The 23,530-nt window shown below is 31.2% G+C and overlaps 1 protein-coding gene across 1 annotated transcript; it reads right to left on the bottom strand.

The window, feature by feature from the left end:
- LOC111612560 (grainyhead-like protein 3 homolog) lies at positions 1-23,106 on the bottom strand. Its single transcript, XM_023353787.1, has 4 exons — positions 23,060-23,106; positions 18,922-19,265; positions 8,710-8,777; positions 1-245 (listed from the first exon to the last, which is right to left on the bottom strand). Exons 1-4 carry the CDS (start codon positions 23,104-23,106, stop codon positions 96-98), a joined length of 609 nt encoding a protein of 202 aa, XP_023209555.1. The 3' UTR covers positions 1-95.
- Between the last annotated feature and the right edge of the window lie 424 nt (positions 23,107-23,530).

Below are 23,530 nucleotides of genomic sequence, written 5' to 3'. Positions count from 1 at the left end.
TCTTCTCTTTTTATCATATATAAGGTTTTATTATTTGATATTATTGTTACAAATCATAATAATAATATAATAAAGTATAAGAATAATATCATACTTTACGAGAGATTGTAACACCTATTATTGGCATAAATTTTCTTACCAATATCCATAATTCTTTCTCCTGCTCTTTGACTCTGCCATTGAGAAATTAAATCTTTTTCCATATATTGCAATTTTCTGTCTTGAAATCCCACTTTAACAACACTCTAAATAAAAAATAGTATTTATTTATTACATTATTTAAATGAATATATAATAAATTTATAAATTATATATATTCATACAAAAATTAATACTAGACGTAATTGTAAAAATTTTCTAAATAAATTTCAATGCAATAAAAAAACTCAGGTGTAAAAAAACAGTTATCGTTATTTCATATGCATAACCTATAATTTGTGTGGTTGCCTAGTATGTCTAATTAAATAAATAAAATAAATAAATTTGTGTGGTTAAGAGGCAACTTGAAAGGTGATATGGAATACAGGATAGAACATGCTATATCAAATTTTAAACTGAAATAATGAATTCATCAGCAGTTTTTCTTTGAGGACTGCAGACATATTCTTCTATCATCATAATTTCTCCCAGCAAAATAAATCTTTGTTTTATGTCTTTCTAAACAATAAATGAATGAAAACAGAATTTCAGCATTCTAGTGGATGATCTGACTATTATAAAACATTAAACCTTTACATATATGAAAGCACATCTTTCATTTAAACAAGTTGGCTGTCAAATGAAAAAAATTGTTTTTATCATACAGCTTCATTTCTGCTTTATTATTTCAAATAATAATAATAATAACTCTCCCATGGTCACCACCTGGTCGTAGTGAGAGCCCAGTAATTTTACCAAACCATAGAGCAATGCAGGCTGAAGCACAAGCTCCTGGTAGGGACACCCATGCCACTAAGGTCTATGGGGAGAAACGAAGCTAAGAGTGACCACACCCACATTCTGTGGAGATAATTATCATGGTAGTAACCAGATCAAAGTGTGATACCAGCTCGGACACCGCCTGGGTTAACAAGGTCCGTGTTCGTGAGTTAGGCAGAGACTCACATCTGAAAAATAGGCTCCAGTCTCCCTTGGTTACCAGTAGAGAAAGCAACGTCGGCCCAAGCATGGCTACTGCAATGTACTCAACAGATGTGAGGAACCAACCTAGCCTTGGTGTTTCTGTGGCAATGCATCCACAGACCACAAAGGCTGGAAAACCAATGCCAATGGATGAAATGGACATCAGAAATGAACGAGTTTATCATCCGTACTTACTACACCATCACAAGACTTGAAACAAACATGATAGCATACAGACAACAACTACACCATAGATTCACAGAACAATATCCTCACCTCACTGTCACCAAACAAAGAATTGTTGATCAAAAAAGAACGATTATACACAACAACCTTATCCCACAAACAACACTTGAACTTATCAAACAACAGGTTGCTGATCAAATACATCAACAGACAGAAACATTTAACATTAATGAAGATCACGTAACCTGTCAGGATAATCCNTTTGAAAAACACAAATATTTGTTTTATTTGTGTCTCTAATTAATAAAAACGACGAACCACCATTTTGAAGTGCATTTTTATTCAATTTATATAATTATAAATAATATGTAACCGAAAAAGTAGCCAAAGCGCCAAATGATATTTTTTACGTCAAACCAAAAAAAGTAGCCACATTTGGCCCAATGTAGCCAAATCTCGCAACGTTGGAAGAAATACTAAATAAAGCTGGAGCTGTGAATCAAAGGATTATAGACCCAAGTGCGGAAAAAAGAGGCAAAAAACAAAAGATAAAGAAGTGAAAAAGGTTGAAAAATTATGGGTCCATATTTGCTTAACAGAAGATCTATTTAACCTTTCTCACTACTACATCTTTTGTCCTTTCTCATCTTTCCCTCCTTTTCCCAAATTTGGGTATATAATTCTTTGAGACACAACTCCAGCTTTATTTAGTAATCCTTCCGCATTCACACATCTCCAAGTATTTGAAATATTTTCTTTCCACTCAAAAATAAAATATGAATAAAGGTTTACGGCTTTGTGAAACTTTTTTTTGAGTTTATGCCATTGAAATAAATAAATAATAAAAAATTAAAACATTTGTAGGTTTTGTTTACGCGTTTATTGGGCCGTATTAGAACTTGCCTTGGGCCGCATGCGGCCCGCGGGCCGCGGGTTCGACACCCCTGATATATATCCTTGAAAACTTTTTTCTGTATAGCACTGAAGAGCGGCTTAAAGATAAAATAAGCCCGAAATGCATATGTAACCTGTATCTTCAATAAAGGATGTTCCTGACCAAAAGGCTGTAAGATCGTCAACCGGAATTCTCGTAATTTTTCGGATTAAAGAGACATATATATGTATGAACGGATAAACGGCTACCATCACAGATATTTGAAAACATATAACATCTATTAATTTAGATATATCTATTAGCCGTAGCTATCTTGTTATAATTTTCGATATTTATTTTATAGGTTCAACATTATTAAAATTCTCCATATTGTTGGGTTACCTTTACCCTGTTAGCCGCATAAATATTAATGTTATGCGTTGCCCGCCCCCACGTGGTCTGATGGTTGACACGAGCGTAGGGTAGGATTTTCGGGGGTTATTATTATTATTATGTTGGGTTTAGTAAGTTATACTCGGTTCACATCGGTGGCTGTGTACTATGCCGGACCAGAGTCAAGGCATAGCAACCAAAACAAAACTAAAATTAAATAAGTTTGTCAATGTGTGTGTCTGTATTCAGGAATTTCCTAACAATATGGCATGTATTCAATATAGTGGCCTTCTGTAGTGTTATGTATGTATTTCTATTCAATTGTAATGTTCCCAGGCTTTTGTGTAGTGTGTGTGGTNACTGATACACAGCACAGTGGCACACCAACAGAAGAGGAACTCACAACTTATTGGTCTTCTCTTTGGTCCAATGCTGTTGCACACACTGCTGATGCAGGCTGGATCGAGGAGGAGAACAGAAACTTGCATAACATACCAACTATGCCCTGTGCTGAAATAAATGTACACGACATCTGCTACACCGTTAACAGAACACACAACTGGAAGACACCTGGTGTAGACAACATTCACAATTTCTGGTGCAAAAAATTTATATCACTGCACCAGGAGCTAGGTAAACATCTAACACACGTCATCATCAATCCACAAGACATGCCAAAATTTCTTACTCATTGCATCACCTACATGAAACCTAAAAACAACAAAACCACAGACCCCACACAATACAGACCAATTACATGTCTTCCAACACTACAAATTATTGACATCCTGTATCACAAACAAAATATACAAACATGTTGAAGAACACGACTTTCTTACAGAACAACAAAAAGGTTGCCGTAGAAATCACAGGGGATGCAAAGAACAGTTACTCATAGATTCAGTCATTCTATGGCAAGCACACAAACAACACAGAAACATACACATGGCATACATAGACTACAGAAAAGCATTCAACAGTGTTCCACACAGTTGGCTGCTACATATTCTACACATGTACAAAATACATCCATCACTCATTAGATTCTTCCAAAACACATGCAGCACTGGAGAACAACACTGCATCTCAGGGTTAGTAACACTTCCATACAAAGAAACCAAATACTCATCAGGCAAGGAATTTTTCAAGGAGATTCCTTAAGTCCTCTCTGGTTCTGCCTAGCCCTGAACCCATTATCCAACATGTTAAACAACACGCATTATGGCTACAATATCAGACATGAAAAAATAACACAGTTTACATGTCACATCTCATGTATATGGACAACATAAAACTTTATGCATCCACACAGAAACAAACTTCATCAACTCCTACAAATCACACACTCATACACTAAGGACATACAAATGGAGTTTTGGCTTAGACAAATGCAAAAAACTTCACATAGAAAAAGGAATCCTGAAGAAAGACAATTTTACACTTGGAAATGGAGATGTTATTGAATCCATGGAAGAGGGTGAGCTCTACAAGTATTTAGGATTCCAACAGGCCAAACTAACAGAATATATTTAAATGTATTAAAGATTAATTAAAGAATACCAAAGTAGGTTAAATGCTATTCTCAGAACACAATTAAATGCAAAACACACAGTTAAAGCAATAAACACATATGTCATCCCAGTGCTCACTTACTCTTTTGGAGTTATACATTGGACTCACACAGATCTCGAGCAACTTACTAAGCATAAACATCATCATCCTAACTCCGCCACATAAAGATGGCGGATGTGGCCTGATTGACATAGTTAACCTTCACTACAAACAAATACACAAACTGTGAGAGTTTTTCTACAAGAAACGAGAAACATCACAGTTATATAAAGCAGTAACTCTAGCAGACTCAAATAACTCACCATTAAACTTACACTCACATCATACAAACATGACACAACATATAAAAAGCATAGACACCATCAAGCAATCATGGGCTCAAAAGGCTCTCCATGGCAGGCATCCTTATGACCTGGCCCAGAATTTTGTTGACAAAACTGCGTCAAACAGCTGGTTAGATCGGGGATGCCTCTTTGGTGAGACGGAAGGATTCATGATTGCCATACAGGATCAGGTCATAAATACTAAAAACTACAGAAAACACATACTCAAAGATACAACACTCACAAATGACACATGCAGAAAATGTCACATCATGCCAGAAACTATACAACACATCACTTCTGGTTGCAAGCTCTTGGCACAGACAGATTACTTACATAGACACAATCAAGTAGCAAATATAATACACCAAGAGCTTGCAAAGAAACACAAATTGGTAGACATCCACGAACCATACTACAAGTATATTCCACAGACAGTATTGGAAAACAACACGCACAAAATGTACTACGACAGAGCCATAATCACAGATAAAACAATTTACCACAACAGACCAGACATCACACTCATTGACAAACACAATAAAATCACATACATTATAGACATAGCCATTCCAAACACTCACAATGTACAAAACACATGCACTGAAAAAATTAGCAAGTACACAGAACTTGCCCAGGAAATAAGGCATCTGTGGACGATAGAAAGGGTGCTTATTGAACCTGTCGTTCTCTCCTGTACAGGTGTGATACCACACACACTACACAAAAGCCTGGAAACATTTAAATTGAATAGAAATACATACATCACACTACAGAAGGCCACTATATTGAATACATGCCACATTGTTAGGAAATTCCTGAATACAGACACACACACTGACACACTAATTTTAGTTTTGTTTTGGTTGCTATGCGTTGACTCTGGTCTGGCATAGTACACAGCCACTGGTGTGAACCGAGTATAACTCACAAAACCCAACATAGTAATAATATTCATTTTAATTTTAATTTTTAAAAATTAAATAAAAAATAATTTTATTATCTTAATTTTAAGCTTAGAGAGCAAATTTCTGGTAAAAGCAGAAAGCAGAATAAATATTACATTGGCATCGATGTCCTTTCCAAAAAAAGTTTTCTGTTTTGTAAATCACAATAGCATTTTAACATAATGAACTTTTCCACTAGCAAACAGAATTCACTACTTACAATTAGTAGTGAATGAAACAACAGATTTTGGATATAAATTTAAAATTTAATTTCAATAATAACTAAAAGAATACAATTAGAAAGTATATTATTTGTAATAATATACTTTCTAATTGTATTCTTTTAGTTATTATAATTAATTTTTAAATTTTCTTTTCAATAAATAAGTATTTGAAGCCAGCATGAAAACAATTTACTGTTACAAGTTTCCATAAATTTCTGTTATTATTGCATTTGCTGTAGTTATTCACATCATTCTCATTTCACTGTTCTTGTTTTGCAAAATGGTAGTAAAAATCAAATTCATTATGCAAAAATGTTTTTCATATTTGCTTTTGCTAGTGAATATCTCTCTGAACAAAGTTTAGATTTCTCCAAAGTAGATAATAGCCAACTGATCAACCTTTCAATTCATACCATAGGATATTATTCATATTAAAATTATATTCTTTTTTCCTGGGTTTATTTTAACATTTATTGCCATTATTACATTAATAGATAAATAAAACAAATAAAGCAACAGGATAAAAATAAGCATTTTTATCTTCCACACACCCATATTTATGAGGTTCTTCTCAGATTTTTTTCTCATTTTACTTCTTTTATTAAAATAATTATATAACACTGAAAACTGAATTTAATTAAGTCCAATGTCACTATACCAGCAATATCCAGCACAAACTAAAAAAATAATAAAGCAAATGTTTTCAACAATTTTTAAATCATCATCTTGAGGTTACAGACCATCAAACTTCTACTTGAAAATTTGAATGTTACTTTAAAAAACACATGGAACAATTATTTGATTGGTTGAAAAACATTGACGTCAGTAATGACAAATCTAAGTATTTTTGTATGTAACAAGATATATAATAAACATTTTAAAGCATGGTGAGATCTCATAGGGCTTTAAGATGTTTATTATATATATATTGGGTTGTTCGGAAAGTAATTTCATTTTTTTCCATGGGAAAAAACAATATTTTTATAATAAATAAATATTTTATTGAATTATATATCAATCATTTTGGTCAAATACCTGTCGCCACCATTTCTGGTAGTAGCATGATTCCATGTTCATAAAAGTTTTGATTTTTGTGTACAAAAAACTGATCCAAGTGATTTTTGACATTTTCATTTAAAGTAAATGACTTACAGTTTAAAAAATTTTGTATAGACCAGAACAAGTAATAATCTGAGGGTACCTGATCTGGCAAATATGGTTGGTGTGATAGCACATCCCATCTAAGCTGTAACAGTTTTTGACGAGTTACCAAACTTGTGTGAAATTTGGCATTATCATGGTAAAACACTACACCTATTTTGTTAATCAATTCTGGCTGCTTTTTCTGTTCGATGATATTACTCAATTTGTTTACTCGATGGCAGTACACTTTCAAATCAGTTAAATTATCTGATAAAAGCTCAAAAAAAAATTTCCTTAAAATCCCACTAAAGAGAGCAACTCTCTTTAAGAACAAGTGGAACCCATATATCGTGCTTTGAAATGAAATCAATTCATTTTAAGTAATTGTAAATGGTTCAACTTCGACAAATTTAATCTCTTAGTGATTTCACATATTGTTATTTGGCAGTTTGCTTCAACTGACCATCCAGAATGTGATACATCTTCAATGTTGAAATTGCAAGAACGAAATTTTGTAAACCAGTTTTGGCACTGTCTTTCTCTCAACACATCTTCTCCATACATGTACCACAACTTTTTTCTTGCTTGAACAGCATTTTGATTTTTTAGTAATAAAAAAGCAAAATGTGCCAAAAAATGATGCTTTTGATTTTTCATATTTAATGGGGCACCGAAAAAAAAAAAAAAGCAACTGTACAGAATCAAACAAAATTTTTTACAAATAAGTCTTAAAATGTCAGCTATCAAAGTATATAATGAAAATTTGGTTTAAAATGAAATTGGCTGGTAAAAATACATCTAATTCCAGTAGTAATAAAAAAACAAAATTACTTTCTGAGCAACCCAATATATACCTCACCAGGTAATATATTAGATGGCTGACCTTTGAGGTGCTCAGCCTTTTGGGTTCTTAGGCCATGGGCATAGGCGTCATCCCCAGCCAGTGCCTTGTTTAACCAAGTAAGGTTATATCTAAATTAATATACTTCTGGAAGCAAAGACTTGCTTGGGGTCCAGGTGGCACAACGAGCAAGTGCACCACACGGTAACCTCCGCTTGCCAGTTCAAGCCCCGCCCCGGGTCAGTTCTTTTATTCCAGAAGGTTATAAATTATTTAATAATTTATTAAAATTATAATTATTAATTTAGTTAAGAGATGGTTACTAACGCCTCCCTTTAGTGACAAATTACTTTATATTAATTATTTAATAATTACTTTAATATAAAATTACTAAAATTAAATAAATAAAATTATAATAAAATTACTTTAATTAGTCAAATTCTAGCCTGATCTTTCAGGCAATCATTGGATGTTTCATTAAGTAATAACATTTACCTTATAGCTGAATTTCAAAGAAAGATCTCCATGCTTCGGAGAATGTTTTGGCATCTCTAATTAATGGCCATGTTCTGAAAATTACCTTTGTATATTTTGAGTATCCCTAGATTTAATCTAGTTCTTAACAGCAGTCAACAACTACTACAAGAGAGTTGTTGTTGACTGCTGTTTACCTTCAAGAGCAAGAAAACAATTACCAAGTTCATTTTCTGGATTTGGTAAACCTTCTTTTTCACACTCAAATATGACCACATCTCCACTAAAGTTTACAGAAAACTAAAGTACAAACTACTAATCATTCCATCAGAATCTAGAGACCCTTATATATTTGAAATGTCTCAATAATCTTAATCTTTGCTGTTATTATTTTTTGCTTGAGCAATGCTGGGCTCATCTGCTAGTTTTATTTATATTTAACTAATACTTTCCACAGGGCACTATTACTATATATATTATTGTATTGTCTGCTTTTAGTGTGTACAAATAAAAACATAGACAATTAAAAATTTAGCACATTAACTTTTCAATATTCAAATTTTGTTAAAATCTTTTTAATTAAGTTTAAATAATAAAATTTAAAGCTTACTTTTAACATTTTACCCCTCATCTCTGTAAGGTCTCCTAATTTCTTTAATTTTATTTCATAAGATTGACCTGCAAATAAAAAATACATGCATGCATTTGATTTTTTTCTGTAAAAAGAAATGAATTTAAGGTCAGCATCTAATTTATTTTTTAAGTTAATAATATTATTCAAATGCTTTTCAAATTAATCTAACAAGGGGACCATCAACCCTCACCTTCTTTGAATTGTTTTTTTTTTTTAATATGTTAGAGTACACTTATCCAATTAATACATAATGAAGTAACTCTTGCCAATGCACAAACATTTACAAGACATCAACATTTAGAGTTTTATGTTTTGGTTATATGGTGAGTTTGTAAAAATGAATCATGGTCAAGTGAAGTTGAATGAGTATGATGGCTGGTTGGCATATTTGATATTGCTGCTTCGATCCTCTTTCCTAAATTTCTCTTTAAAGCATTCTTTTCCTGTAATATTTATTCACGTGAATTATTATATACATTAAGCCAAAAATATTTTATAGTTGCAAATAAATTTAGTATACTTTTAAACCAACAACTAAAGGAAATGTACTAATTACTATTCAATGAAAAAATAAAAATTGTTTTGACTTTATGATTTTACTTGACACAACAAAGTTGATGCTCACACTTCAGAGAAAATGTGAATGCAAAAACTCACACATGGTACATTCCAAAGACTGGGATTGTCTTTCGATCTAACTTTTAAACCATAAACAAAATAATTGTCATAGTGTGCTAACTGTAGCAGTTGCATGTCAGGATCACCAAAACAAAATCACAAAACAATTCATTCCTTATATTTGACACAAACTGTTACTCCAGACTTTTCAATTGCCATGTAGAAAGCATTGCTGTAAGTGCAAAAAAGAATAAGTGAGAAAACGGAAGGTGTAAGTACAAGTGCAGAGACAAATATTTTGAATTTGGAGAATGCTAAACTGAGAGACAAGAAGTGAAAGGATGAGCTTGCAAATCCTCTAATTTATTGTAAAAATATGTTGCAAAGCAAAAATATAATTAATAACTCATTTCTAGATAAAATATCTTCTGTTTCCACAATTATAGAGAAAGAAATTTTTAAAATTATGCACATGCTGATAGATAGGAAAATTATCACAGACAAAGATATCAGTGCTTTCAACAAAACTGACAAAAATGAAAGACACAGAGAAGTAGACTGACTATATTTTGATGTTTTTGCTAATTTATTTGCAAACATTCTGAATTTTCTTTACTAATAGTGTAAGCATAAGTCTGAAAATGTAGATTACATTCCAGAAGAAAAGAAGACTAATTTCAATTATATTCCTCTGTCATACAAAGAAAAAATGATCATCCTGACAGAAGCATATCCAAAATGGAGTTTGAAAACTCTACACTACTACAGCTGCATGCAATTTGAAGATATGAAAAGACTCCAACAGTGAAAAACTGATATAAAACATGGAGAAACAAAGTTTGTCAAATGGAAAAAATTGAACAAGAGACTTTTGAACAATTTACAGATGAAAGAGAGTCTTTGGAGCAGGTAAAATAAACATTATCATAATGGATATTGAGACATTTATCAAAGCATTGCACAAGCTTTTCAGTTTCTTTTGCAAAGAAGCTCACTGCCTGTGTGGCAACCTTCACAGCCGTTATGGCAACCTTCATAGTGTTGTTACTATCAAATCTCTTTCTTGCTAAACATTTTTTGAAGGAACACATGAAAATCTGTAGGTGCAAGATCTAAGCTGTATGGTAGATGATGGAATGTTTACTAGCTGAATCTTCACAGAAATTGGTATGTTGCACCAGCAGTACAGGGCTGTGCATTGTTATGCAGCAGAATGACTCCAAAGGTAAGAAGATCTTTTCTTTTGTTCTAAATGGCTCTCCACAGTTTTCTTAGGTTTCACAGTAGACAGGTGTATTTATGTTTGGCCTTTGGGTGTAAACTCATTCAGTAGAACACTATGTTGATCCCAAAAATTGTGCACATGAGCTTTCTGAAAGACACAGTCTGCTTAATCTTTTTCTGTGGATGCAAATCTGTATGCTGCCATTGTTTGGATTGTTGTTTGCTCTCTGTTATTACATAGGAAACCCAAGCTTCATCTCATCAAAATATGAACAATAATTCATAGCCATTCTTCTAATAGTGTTCCAAAAATGTCAGTGCAGTTTCCATGCATTGGAGTTTGTGAGCAACTTTTTTGGCAAATTTCATAAAACAAAGACAGAAGTTTCAGGAAAAGTGCATGGAGCTCATAAATGTTAAATTTTCTGTTTTCTTGAATTGTTCCATTCCTCTGCTCCAGAAGATGAGCAGTGATTAACAAGAAGCATCCACACTGTTCATCACTGTGCATGCTGGTTCTTCCTGCTTTAAACATTGGCACCATTTTCTCATCATTCTATTCATTCTCTTTTCACCATAAACATGACAAATCTCTTGATGAATTTCAACTGAACAAAGGTTTTGCAGAAACTTGATGACAGTTTGGACTTCACACTTGGCAGGATTATTAATTTTCTTACACATTTTAGAATACAAAAACATATGCTTCTGCACTGTATCTAATCAAAAATAGCATTCAATTTCCTGCTCTAGACCTACATGTCATCATTAATATGGTGAATTATCACTGTCACTACCTGCACAATTGCTATGGGCAAACAGTACTTACTTTATGGATGTGCCTCATAAAATATATAAATTATATTATTTAAAATATGTAATTAGGAATACAGAATATATAAATTAATGAAGTATTTTTATATGTTAATGTATAGGTAACAACAAGAACTTTGCAACAATGGGCAATGAATGCATTCTTCCCTTTTTTGTCTAAAGAGTTTTTCCTCAATGCCTGTGATAAGTGGATGATGGCTTTGAACAAAAATATAGAATTAAACAGTTGAGTATAACTAGATATGGAAGTACAAAGGATTATACAACATTGGAGGAAACGATGGAGGCAGCTGAAAGGTTCAGGATACAAACAAAAGCTATCATGCCTGATTTTGAACTGGATTTCATTATAAATACAGATCAGAGCAGTTGTCAATATCAAAAACTTATAAAAGAACAATGTCATAGCAAAGGACAAAAATGGTTTCTGTGAAAAAGAAAAGTTTACATAATAAATAATATACTAAAAATAAAAAATTTTTAGTTAAAATACAAGTAAAATTATACTCTTTCTATTTCCGACTTCGAGGATTCTGTGAGCCAAAACAAGACAAACAAATGGCAAAAAACAATCATCACTTTATTAAATTTATCCATATGCATTTCGCCATCTAGGCCTCCTCAGTGGATACATCAAGATGTTATTGGTTGGTTACGTTTTATACCCAACAGCCGTTCCCAGCATGCATCAACAATCATTCCAGTATTCAAATTAATCAAATTTACATGTTTGGCGATACAAAAATGTTCTACAATTTTCCTTTCTAAATTATTTTCTATTTTATACAATATTTTAGTATTTTTTATATTTATATTACAATTAAATTCTCTACAATGTAAAAACCATGCTGATTCCGTTCTTCTCAGTCTAATGGCCGCCTCATGTTCCTTTACTCTCAACTCCAATCTTCTTCCGGTTTCTCCAATGTAATAATTTGGGCTTCCACATGTACATGACATTCTATATACGACACCGGCGATCTTAAATTGGTCTCTGGGCGAATTTTCACTATTTATTATGTTGATAATATTTGACATCTTGTTCTTTTGATTCGCAACTATGCATATAGAAAATTCTTTAAATATCGGTTTATATTTTTCAAAAAGATTAGTAACATAAGGAAACTTTACATAAGAAATACCTTCTATGCTGTTTTTAACATTAAATCTACTTTTTAAATATAAATTGTACCACTTACAGAGAATATACTTCGGATAATCATTTAACTGAAATTTCTTAAACAATTGTTTTACTTCAATGTCTATATTTTCTTGCTGAGTTGTTCTATTTAATATCTTTCTCAATTCCATGTTAAAAACGTTCTTTTTATTTTCTAAAGGGCAGTAAGATTTAAAGTTAATAGTTTTACCATTATTACATAGTTTTTCATACTTACTAAATGATACACTTGTTTCTTCTCTTTTTATGGTGACGTCTAAGAAATTCATTTCATTTTGTTGTTCATCTTCACTTGTAAACTTTAAGTTTTTATGCAATCTGTTTGCACATTCCTCAATATGTTTGGATGAAACTATTTGAGAATCATAAACTATTATTATATCATCTACGTATCTTGCATAATATTTAATACCTGTTATACTTGAAATTTTTTCATCTATTTTATTCATATAATTATCAGTCAGTTTTGGTCCTATGACCGATCCCATGGCAATACCTTTCTTCTGCCTATAATATTCTGTAGAAATTTTAAAGTAATTATTATTAAATACAAATTTTACAAGTTCTATGATATATTCAGGAACGTTATACGTTTTAAGACTTTCTATTATCATTTCTAGGGTGATCGACGGATACATAGACTTTATATCAAGACTCATAATACGAAAAGACTTTTTATAATTACCTTTTAGCAATCCATTAATCAGTTCTTCTGTATTGTGTATACTATAAGTTGATTTATCCATATACTGGAAAAAATTTTTTAAAAAACATTCCAAATTATATAAAATAGTTCTTCTAAAATCCACAAGAGGTCTGCAAGTATTACCAGGCTTGTGTGTTTTGATTCTTACATTTAACTTAGGTTCTCTTACATTATTAAAGTCCAAAATGTTCTTGACCTGATATGATGGAATTTCATTCTTATACTTTTTAATTAATTTAGTAAGTTTGCGTTTAATTTCTTCAATAGGATTTCTAGGTAATAATTCATAATCATCTGATGAAATTATTTCTAATTTTTTCGATAACAATTCCTCCTTTTTTATAATCACCAACTGCTTTGATTTATCTGCCATAACTAAAGAAATATGTTTTTTATATAAAAATTTAATTAATCTTTTCATTTTTTTAACTATTTTAACAATAATTTTTTAAACTATATTAACAAAATGTTCTTGACCTGATATGATGGAATTTCATTCCAGCATATCAGGTCAAGAACATTTTGGACTTTAATAATGTAAGAGAACCTAAGTTAAATGTAAGAATCAAAACACACAAGCCTGGTAATACTTGCAGACCTCTTGTGGATTTTAGAAGAACTATTTTATATAATTTGGAATGTTTTTTAAAAAATTTTTTCCAGTATATGGATAAATCAACTTATAGTATACACAATACAGAAGAACTGATTAATGGATTGCTAAAAGGTAATTATAAAAAGTCTTTTCGTATTATGAGTCTTGATATAAAGTCTATGTATCCGTCGATCACCCTAGAAATGATAATAGAAAGTCTTAAAACGTATAACGTTCCTGAATATATCATAGAACTTGTAAAATTTGTATTTAATAATAATTACTTTAAAATTTCTACAGAATATTATAGGCAGAAGAAAGGTATTGCCATGGGATCGGTCATAGGACCAAAACTGACTGATAATTATATGAATAAAATAGATGAAAAAATTTCAAGTATAACAGGTATTAAATATTATGCAAGATACGTAGATGATATAATAATAGTTTATGATTCTCAAATAGTTTCATCCAAACATATTGAGGAATGTGCAAACAGATTGCATAAAAACTTAAAGTTTACAAGTGAAGATGAACAACAAAATGAAATGAATTTCTTAGACGTCACCATAAAAAGAGAAGAAACAAGTGTATCATTTAGTAAGTATGAAAAACTATGTAATAATGGTAAAACTATTAACTTTAAATCTTACTGCCCTTTAGAAAATAAAAAGAACGTTTTTAACATGGAATTGAGAAAGATATTAAATAGAACAACTCAGCAAGAAAATATAGACATCGAAGTAAAACAATTGTTTAAGAAATTTCAGTTAAATGATTATCCGAAGTATATTCTCTGTAAGTGGTACAATTTATATTTAAAAAGTAGATTTAATGTTAAAAACAGCATAGAAGGTATTTCTTATGTAAAGTTTCCTTATGTTACTAATCTTTTTGAAAAATATAAACCGATATTTAAAGAATTTTCTATATGCATAGTTGCGAATCAAAAAAACAAGATGTCAAATATTATCAACATAATAAATAGTGAAAATTCGCCCAGAGACCAATTTAAGATCGCCGGTGTCGTATATAGAATGTCATGTACATGTGGAAGCCCAAATTATTACATTGGAGAAACCGGAAGAAGATTGGAATTGAGAGTAAAGGAACATGAGGCGGCCATTAGACTGAGAAGAACGGAATCAGCATGGTTTTTACATTGTAGAGAATTTAATTGTAATATAAATATAAAAAATACTAAAATATTGTATAAAATAGAAAATAATTTAGAAAGGAAAATTGTAGAACATTTTTGTATCGCCGAACATGTAAATTTGATTAATTTGAATACTGGAATGATTGTTGATGCATGCTGGGAACGGCTGTTGGGTATAAAACGTAACCAACCAATAACATCTTGATGTATCCACTGAGGAGGCCTAGATGGCGAAATGCATATGGATAAATTTAATAAAGTGATGATTGTTTTTTGCCATTTGTTTGTCTTGTTTTGGCTCATAGAATCCTCAAAGTCGGAAATAGAAAGAGTATAATTTTACTTGTTTTTTAACTAAAAATTTTTTATTTTTAGTATATTAATATTACCACCGATCCCATTGGTTTTAATAATTAAGTTTACATAATGTTACATATTCCTATATGATGTAATATGCATCGACTGCTTCAGACAAAATTACTCCCTTCATTATCTTGTGTATGCAAAAACTGACAGGAAAATTTGGTGCTTTGGTTCAAAAGAACATTGACAAATTGATGAATGACTTCAAAGATGTCATTGTGACTTGCTTAAAATTGGGAAAATTGAAAAAAGAATTATGTAGAGTTTTTAAAAAACTCTCCATAATTCTTTTTTCAATTGTGTGTGTGTGTGTGTGTGTGTGTGTCAACAAAAACAAATTTCTCCTCATTACTGACTCATTAAGAGGTCAGATACAATATTTTTAAAAATGAAAAGGAAAGTGTCTCATGCTATTAGTCATTTCACCCAAATGCACACCTATTTGCCAATCTTGCAATGTGTATTTCTATCAGTAGGGAAAAAATTTTTTATTAAACAATTGCAAAACACTCCTACTCTGTTAAAACAACATCAGAAAATAGCTACTTGAAAGGATGCAATTAAAATTCACTTACTTCTTTTGCACCAATTGGAACACTAATTTTCTTTCTAATGATACAACATGCCTGGTATGTTTCAAAATTGACTAATGACAGATCAGTATTTTAAATGTTAATGAAATCTGCTTCCCTCTGACAATACAGAAAAAACCATGCTCTTATAAAGATGTTGCTTTTATTAAAGACAGGTGGTGTCAATTGATGCTTTATTTTAAATGTTTTTTTGATATTTACCATCCAAATGTGTGTGAAGATTTTCATTCAGAACAAGATTTGTAACTATAAAATGATATTTTGCCTAATATATATAATAAATTCACAAGACTGCATATTACAAGAAAAGAGTGCTTTAAACAAATTCAGAAGAGAGGCTTGAAGCAGCAACATCCCACACGTCAACAAGCCAACTTATTTGACTATGCTTGTCCATAATTAATTTTTATAAACTCAGTATATAACCAAAACAGAAAACTTTAAATGTTGGTTTATATCTAAATCCTTGTGCATTTGCAAGAGTTACTTCACTATATATTACTTAGAGAAGTGTACTGTAACATATTAAAGAAAAAAATGAAACAATTCAAGAACAACACAAGTTGATGATCCCTTTGTAAGTAACAACAGTTGCAGTGATTCAGCAATATTTTATAATAATATTTTTTTCTTTTTTTTCTTCTATCGAACGTCATACATGGCAACACTTGAGATACCAGCGCATAAGAAAAAATAAAAAGGGGGTGGAAGGTAAAAAGGGGGAGGAAACAGCTAAAAATTTTTTACAGTTGTGTTGTATCGAAATATGCCTATAAGAGAAGATTTTAGAATATTTTAACCTTTTAATTTATAATATANTTACATTTTATACGAATGTGAAAGTTTTACAACTTAAAATTTTGCATTTTAAAATTCTTAGATTAAAAGGTTGTTCTAATAACTTTTTTCAGTGTGTAATGTCACATGTTCTAATATTTGAAGTTCCACAGATATTTAGATATTTGAATATCAGTTATGCTCAATTAAGATTGAAAATGTAACTGAAAATAAGTCTAAAAATATTCAATACCAAAAATAAAAATGGCTTCTCTCACAATAGCATTTGAGGTGTTATACTAAATAAGTCATTTAATACCATCAGATATAGCAAGTATCAAAACATAAATCAAACAAGCAATTATTTATTATAACATCATCACAGGATGCAATTTTTAATTATATTCTTAATTTATTTAATTTAGAATGTATGTTCTCCAACTCAAATTAGTAGTGCCTTGCTCCTATACATCATACTTTTCCTGATAACATCAGAGTCATGCTAGTCATCTATGTAACTCCATTCAGAGAAAAATTTTTGAATTGAAATCACATGACTTCCAGTCTAGATCAAAGTTGTACATAGTTAATCGGGGCCTTCTGCACCTAAGCTTTCAATATCTGGTCTTGGCTTTCATCTATCTAACTCTATTCTCAAGATTAAGGAAGAACAGACAGATGGACTGATGACAGTGGGAATTTATAAATCTACAATTTTTTCAAATTGTCAAATACCATGACAGTAAACATACATGCCCCATGCACAGTGGTCATAAATGATAAGAAAAGCAGATTCATTTGCAATTTATATGAAAACTTTTTACTAAAAGAGTACTCCACTTGAGCTATGCTTTACAATAAAACTGGTACTTACACTGTAACAGGCATCTTGATATACTATATGCCTGGAATCATCATTCTACTCAAAAGGTGGAGGCAATAAATTTATATGCAGCCTGTACTCAAGTACAATCACCACTTTGTGGGTTACCTTTGCATCATGTATATTGGCAATTCATCTAGATATTGATGTGATATAAGCATGACAAATGTCTTGTGGAATGTTGGCCACATTTCTTGAAATACTATCTCCAGTCATTCTTTTTTTGGGGCTTCTGTTTTTGCATCTCTTTCTTCAGGACACATCACAGCTCTTCAACTGTGTTCAGATTATGCAAATCTAATTTTAACAAAGCCAAAAGTGTGGTTTGCTGAGATCTTGTTGGAAAATTGCATCTTTGTGTATACATAGATGGACACAGGAGGAGGAAGTGCTGGTATAAAATTATCTGATAACACTGTGCACTGATAATTCCATCATATGGAATCAAATCACCAATGCCAGAATATTCAAAACATCCTCATATTAAACCATGACTGGAAACTTAATTTCTTGCTTCATACAGTTTTGGACAAATTCTTCATTGTCTGGTGATTCTCCACCAAATATTTCCTTACAGAACTGGGAAAGATGACTCAACAAACCAGCCCAGAGGTATCTGCTGACTAAAAAATGGGAGCTCAAGCTATAAAAAAAGGACTTTGTACATTATGCAAGAAGCTTCAAACTCTATGATTCAACATTGGATCAGCACTTCCACAAGTGGCACTATTTGCATTTGGGGTTAACTTGGCCTTGAAAACAATGAATGTGATTTTGGTCAACAAATGACAAATATAGTTCATTAGTTTCTTTTATATTTGCAGAATAGGATAGAAGTCATGAATTTTCTGTTGTTTTCTGATGACAGAATTTGGGACCCCTTCAGAATTATGAAAAGGGCAACTCAGATGAAAAATGGGATATGTGCCCAAGTGCCCCAATATACAGGTGACCCTGGGGCAGCCTATAAATTATTGTAAAAATGCACAGAATAATTGAAGTTGATGGCACTGCCTCTAACAGAGCAAAAGAAGTAAACATTATTGTTTTTTAAAAAATATTTTTTTAGAATGAATTAATAAAAAGTAAGAGTAAAGGCTAAAATCCTAAATCATATGCTTTGTAGAAATACATAAATTGTAAAGATCTGTACAATAGATTATTAGGTCCAAGGAGTGTTATTGACATTACTGTATTTATATATAAACATAAAATAGATCATAAATAAATAAAACTCGCAAAGATAAAAAAACTACCTTCATTCAAATATGTCATAGTTTCTTCATCTATTTTTGTAGCAAGAGATGTAGCAGCACCCAATACGTATTGAAATCCACTTGTTTTTATAAGAGAAGGTGAACAATCTCTAATACATAGAGTAGGTGGTGAAGGTGATAATTGCAATATTTGAGATAACATAGATGTATTTACTGTAGTATTATTTAAAGTATTCTGTGTAGCAGCTACTCTTAAGTCTGGGACAGATGAACTATGTCTGCATCGATTGGCTGTATCAGTTGTATGAGTTGTTGTTGTAGTTGTGACGGCTGCTTCACAGGATACTGATAATTGAGGTAATAGACATTTTCCACTATAGTAACTGTTAAAAATTTTAAAAAATTAATTATTATATTATCATAATAAATTCTTTGTTATGTTAAATTAATCTATGAATGTATTTAATCTTAGGCAGAAATAAATTTAACATCACTACTAAAACAGGATAAATCAGTAAATATATATTACATACCCAAACTCCAGCATACAGCGAACAGTTTGTAAAGAAAATAAAATGTTTTCAGTGGACTTAAGCCACAATCATCAGATTATGACTGCCTTTCAAATGCAGAACAATATTTATGATGGAATTTTTTTTTTGAAACTTTGGAATGTCTTACACATTGGAAACTTTTAAAAATTAAAGATTCCAATGTGCAAGGCATTCCATCGTAAATATTGTTATGCATTTGAAAGGCAGCCATAACCTGACAATGGTGGCTTAAGTCCACTGAAAATGTTCGCTTTTCTTTACAAACTGTTCACTGTGCACTGGAGTTTCGATACATAACATGTTTATTAGGGAGAAATATTTAATTTTATTATTATTTATCCAATATTATCCAACTGTCCTTAAGATTTTAACAATATTTTGATCTAAAATAAACTTTTCAACAATGTTTAGTAGCTACTTATTTGAAAATTTAAGAAACAGAAACAAAGTCTATATCTAGAATTCATGAATGCAGACATCTTTTTATTCATAAAATGAAAATTTTCACAAATGAGTATAAAATTCAGTACAGAAATTATTCAAGTAAAAGAATAGAGTAATTACAAAATTAAAATAACTGCCTATTGAGAATTCAGTGCATGATGCTGACTACAGAAAAAAGTTAACTGTATAAACTTTCATAATCATTCTTAAACAATCCTCTTGCATTTTAAAAAGCTATTATTAATTAACTTGAACAGAGCTTATGAGTTATGTATTAATATAAATGACTTCATGAATAACTTACAGAATGGTGATTAGAAAAACTAGTGCAAAAATTTTTAAACAAACACAATGTGATTAATTATTTTAAGTAAACAGTATAAATATAAAAAATAAAATATAATTACATATAAACCAAGCCCAACAAATAATAATAAACAAATAACACTACCAGATTTTATCTGGGCTATAATTAATTATAAAGCTATTATATAATATCCTTATAATTAATCATATTATAGCATGATTAAAATCCACATTTATAAACAAATGCATTGTTTGTTTATTAAAACAGAATATTAGATTAAATATAAAAATACAATATATATAAAAGAGTAAGTATTCATATGAAAAATAATAATGCAAGATTATTTTATTGTAATTAAAGTCCCATCTATTATTATTTTTCAAATGAATAATTACTACTATAATAATAGCAATTATTATACATTGCATAATTAACATGTTACATTTAACTTTATTAATACATTAAAATAATATGCAAATATTGAGCACAGCATATTCATTCTTTAGTTAATAAGATTATTGTTATGTTTAAATGCAAAAAGTAATTTTTGTTAACACTATTAAATGGCAAGTTGAATATTTTATTCAAAAATTTATCTTCTATAATATTGTGTGAAATTCTTGTTTAATTATTTTTACATGACAAAATTTTTACAAGTAAACAATACAGATGGATTAATATGGGCTACAATAATTTGTTCAATTCATTTGATTATTAATGTACGGTCATGGCCAAAAGTCTGGAAAAACTCTAATATGAATAACTTTCAATAATTTTGTTGTCAATCTACATAAATGTTAATTGTTAAACAAAACTAAATTTTAAAAAATCCTAAAATAATATCTGTGGGTGATTAGGTGTATGTTTTATACATTACAATAATAATAATAACTTACAAATAATTCTATGGCAAGCATACAAACAACACAGAAACATACACATGGCATATATAGACTACAGAAAAGCATTCGACAGTGTTCCACACAGTTAGCTGCTACATATTCTACACATGTACAAAATACATCCATCACTCATTAGATTCTTCCAAAACACTATGCAGCACTGGAGAACAACACTACATCTCAGGGTTAGTAACACTTCAATACAAACAAACCAAATACTCATCAGGCGAGGAATTTTTCAAGGAGATTCCTTGAGTCCTCTCTGGTTCTGCCTAGCCCTGAACCCATTATCCAACATGTTAAACAACACGCAATATGGTTACAATATCAGACATGAAAAAACAACACAGATTAGACTTTCACATCTCATGTACATGGACAACATAAAACTTTATGCATCCACACAAAAATAGATTCATCAACTCTTACAAATCATATATTCATACACTAAGGACATACAAATGGAGTTTGGCTTAGACAAATGCAAAACACTTCACATAGAAAAAGGAATCCTGAAGAAAGATTTTACACTTGGAAATGAAAACGTTTTTGAATCCATGGAAGAGGGTCAGCTCTACAAGTATTTAGGATTCCAACAGGCCAAACTAACAGAACACACACAAATAAAGCAAAGATTAATTAAAGAATACCAAAGTAGGTTAAATGCCATTCTCAAAACACAGCTAAATGCAAAACACACAGTTAAAGCACTAAACACATATGTCATCCCAGTACTCACATACTCTTTTGGAGTTATACATTGGACTCACACAGATCTCAAGCAACTCCAAAGGAAAACAACAACAACCCTTACTAAGCATAAACAACATCATCCTAAATCCACCATAGAAAGATTAACCCTTTCATGTAAAGATGGCAAACATGGCCTGATTGACATACTTAACCTTCACTACAAACAAATACACAAACTGTGAGAGTTTTTCTACAAAAAACAAGTAACATCAGAGTTACATAAAGCAGCAACTCTAGCAGACTCAATTAACACACCATTAACTTACACTCACATCATACAGACATGACACAACATATAAAAAGCATAGACACCATTAAGCAATCATGGGCTCAAAAGGCACTCCATGGCAGGCATCCTTATGACCTGGCCCAGGATTTTGTTGACAAAACTGTGTCAAACAGCTGGTTAGATTGAAAATGCCTCTTTGGGGAGACAGAAGGATTCATGATTGCCATACAGGATCAGGTCATAAATACTAAAACCTACAGAAAACACATACTCAAAGATACAACACTCACAAATGACACATGCAGAAAATGTCACATCATGCCAGAAACTATACAACACATCACTTCTGGGTGCAAGCTCCTGGCACAGACAGATTATTTACATAGACATAATCATGTAGCAAATATAATATACCAAGAGCTTGCAAACAAACACAAATTATTAGACATCCACAAACCATACTACAAATACATTCCACAAACAGTATTGGAAAACAACACACAAAATGTACTACAACAGAGCCATAATCACAGATAAAACAATTTACCACAACAGACCAGACATTACACTCATTGACAAACACAATAAAATCACATACATTATAGATATATCCATTCTAAACACTCACAATATACAAAACACATTCACTGAAAAAATTAGCAAGTACACAGAACTCGCCCAGGAAATAAGGCATCTATGGAGGATTGAAAGGGTGCTTATTGTGCCTGTTGTTCTCTCCTGTACAGGTGTGATACCACACACACTACACAAAAGCTTGGGAAAATTACAATTGAATGTATATCACACTACACGTATATCACACTACAGACGGTCACTATATTGAATGTATGTCATATTGTTAGGAAATTTCTGAATACAGAGACACACACTGACACACTTATTTAATTTTAGTTTTATTTTGGTTGCTATGCCTTGACTCTGGTCTGGCATAGTACACAGCCACTGGTGTGAACCGAGTATAACTCACTAAACCCAACATAATACTTCATTCCATGTTTCCAAATTTTTAGCCATGACTGTATATTGGATTTGATTTTATAAGCAAAATTTTTACACAGATCACATGCATTCATAGCATTTAAAAATTAGATCAGATGCAGTTGTTTAGTTTTTATATTTTTAATGTTTTGTTTTGTTAAAATAAAAAGAAAATATTTGAATACAGTGATACCCCGAACTTACGCAGTAGGTGGGACCAAGCGATAACCGTGTAAGTCGGGGTATAATTTCGCAATTTGTCTAAAATCCAAGTCGGATGTATGTAAGCTAATAAATGTTCTCGTTAATCTTATCTCGTCTTTTAATTCATTCACGGTTACAAGAAATCACCACATAGAGTCTCTCGAGTCTCCGTAGATATAACAAACACAGAAATAAATAACACAAAATAAATTGTGTTATTTATTTCTGTGGAATCGACACATAGCTACAAAATAAA

Source organism: Centruroides sculpturatus, unplaced genomic scaffold (genome assembly GCF_000671375.1).
Source record: "Centruroides sculpturatus isolate CEXI.00-Female unplaced genomic scaffold, Cexi_2.0 scaffold1345, whole genome shotgun sequence".
NCBI lineage: Eukaryota > Metazoa > Arthropoda > Arachnida > Scorpiones > Buthidae > Centruroides > Centruroides sculpturatus.
Note: the sequence above shows the minus strand (reverse complement) of the source record. Positions and strands in the feature narration are given on the sequence as shown.

Bases quoted from the DNA above. Each gene is read 5' to 3' on its own strand.
- LOC111612560 (XM_023353787.1), bottom strand. From the start codon at position 23,106: ATGGCTAAAAATTTGGAAACATGGAATGAAGTATTATGTTGGGTTTA. The intron at 19,266-23,059 runs GTGAGTTATACT...AATTTTTAACAG, and splicing joins GAAGTATTATGTTGGGTTTA to TTACTATAGTGGAAAATGTC. The intron at 246-8,709 runs GTAAGCTTTAAA...TTTTTTATTTAG, and splicing joins TGAGGGGTAAAATGTTAAAA to AGTGTTGTTAAAGTGGGATT.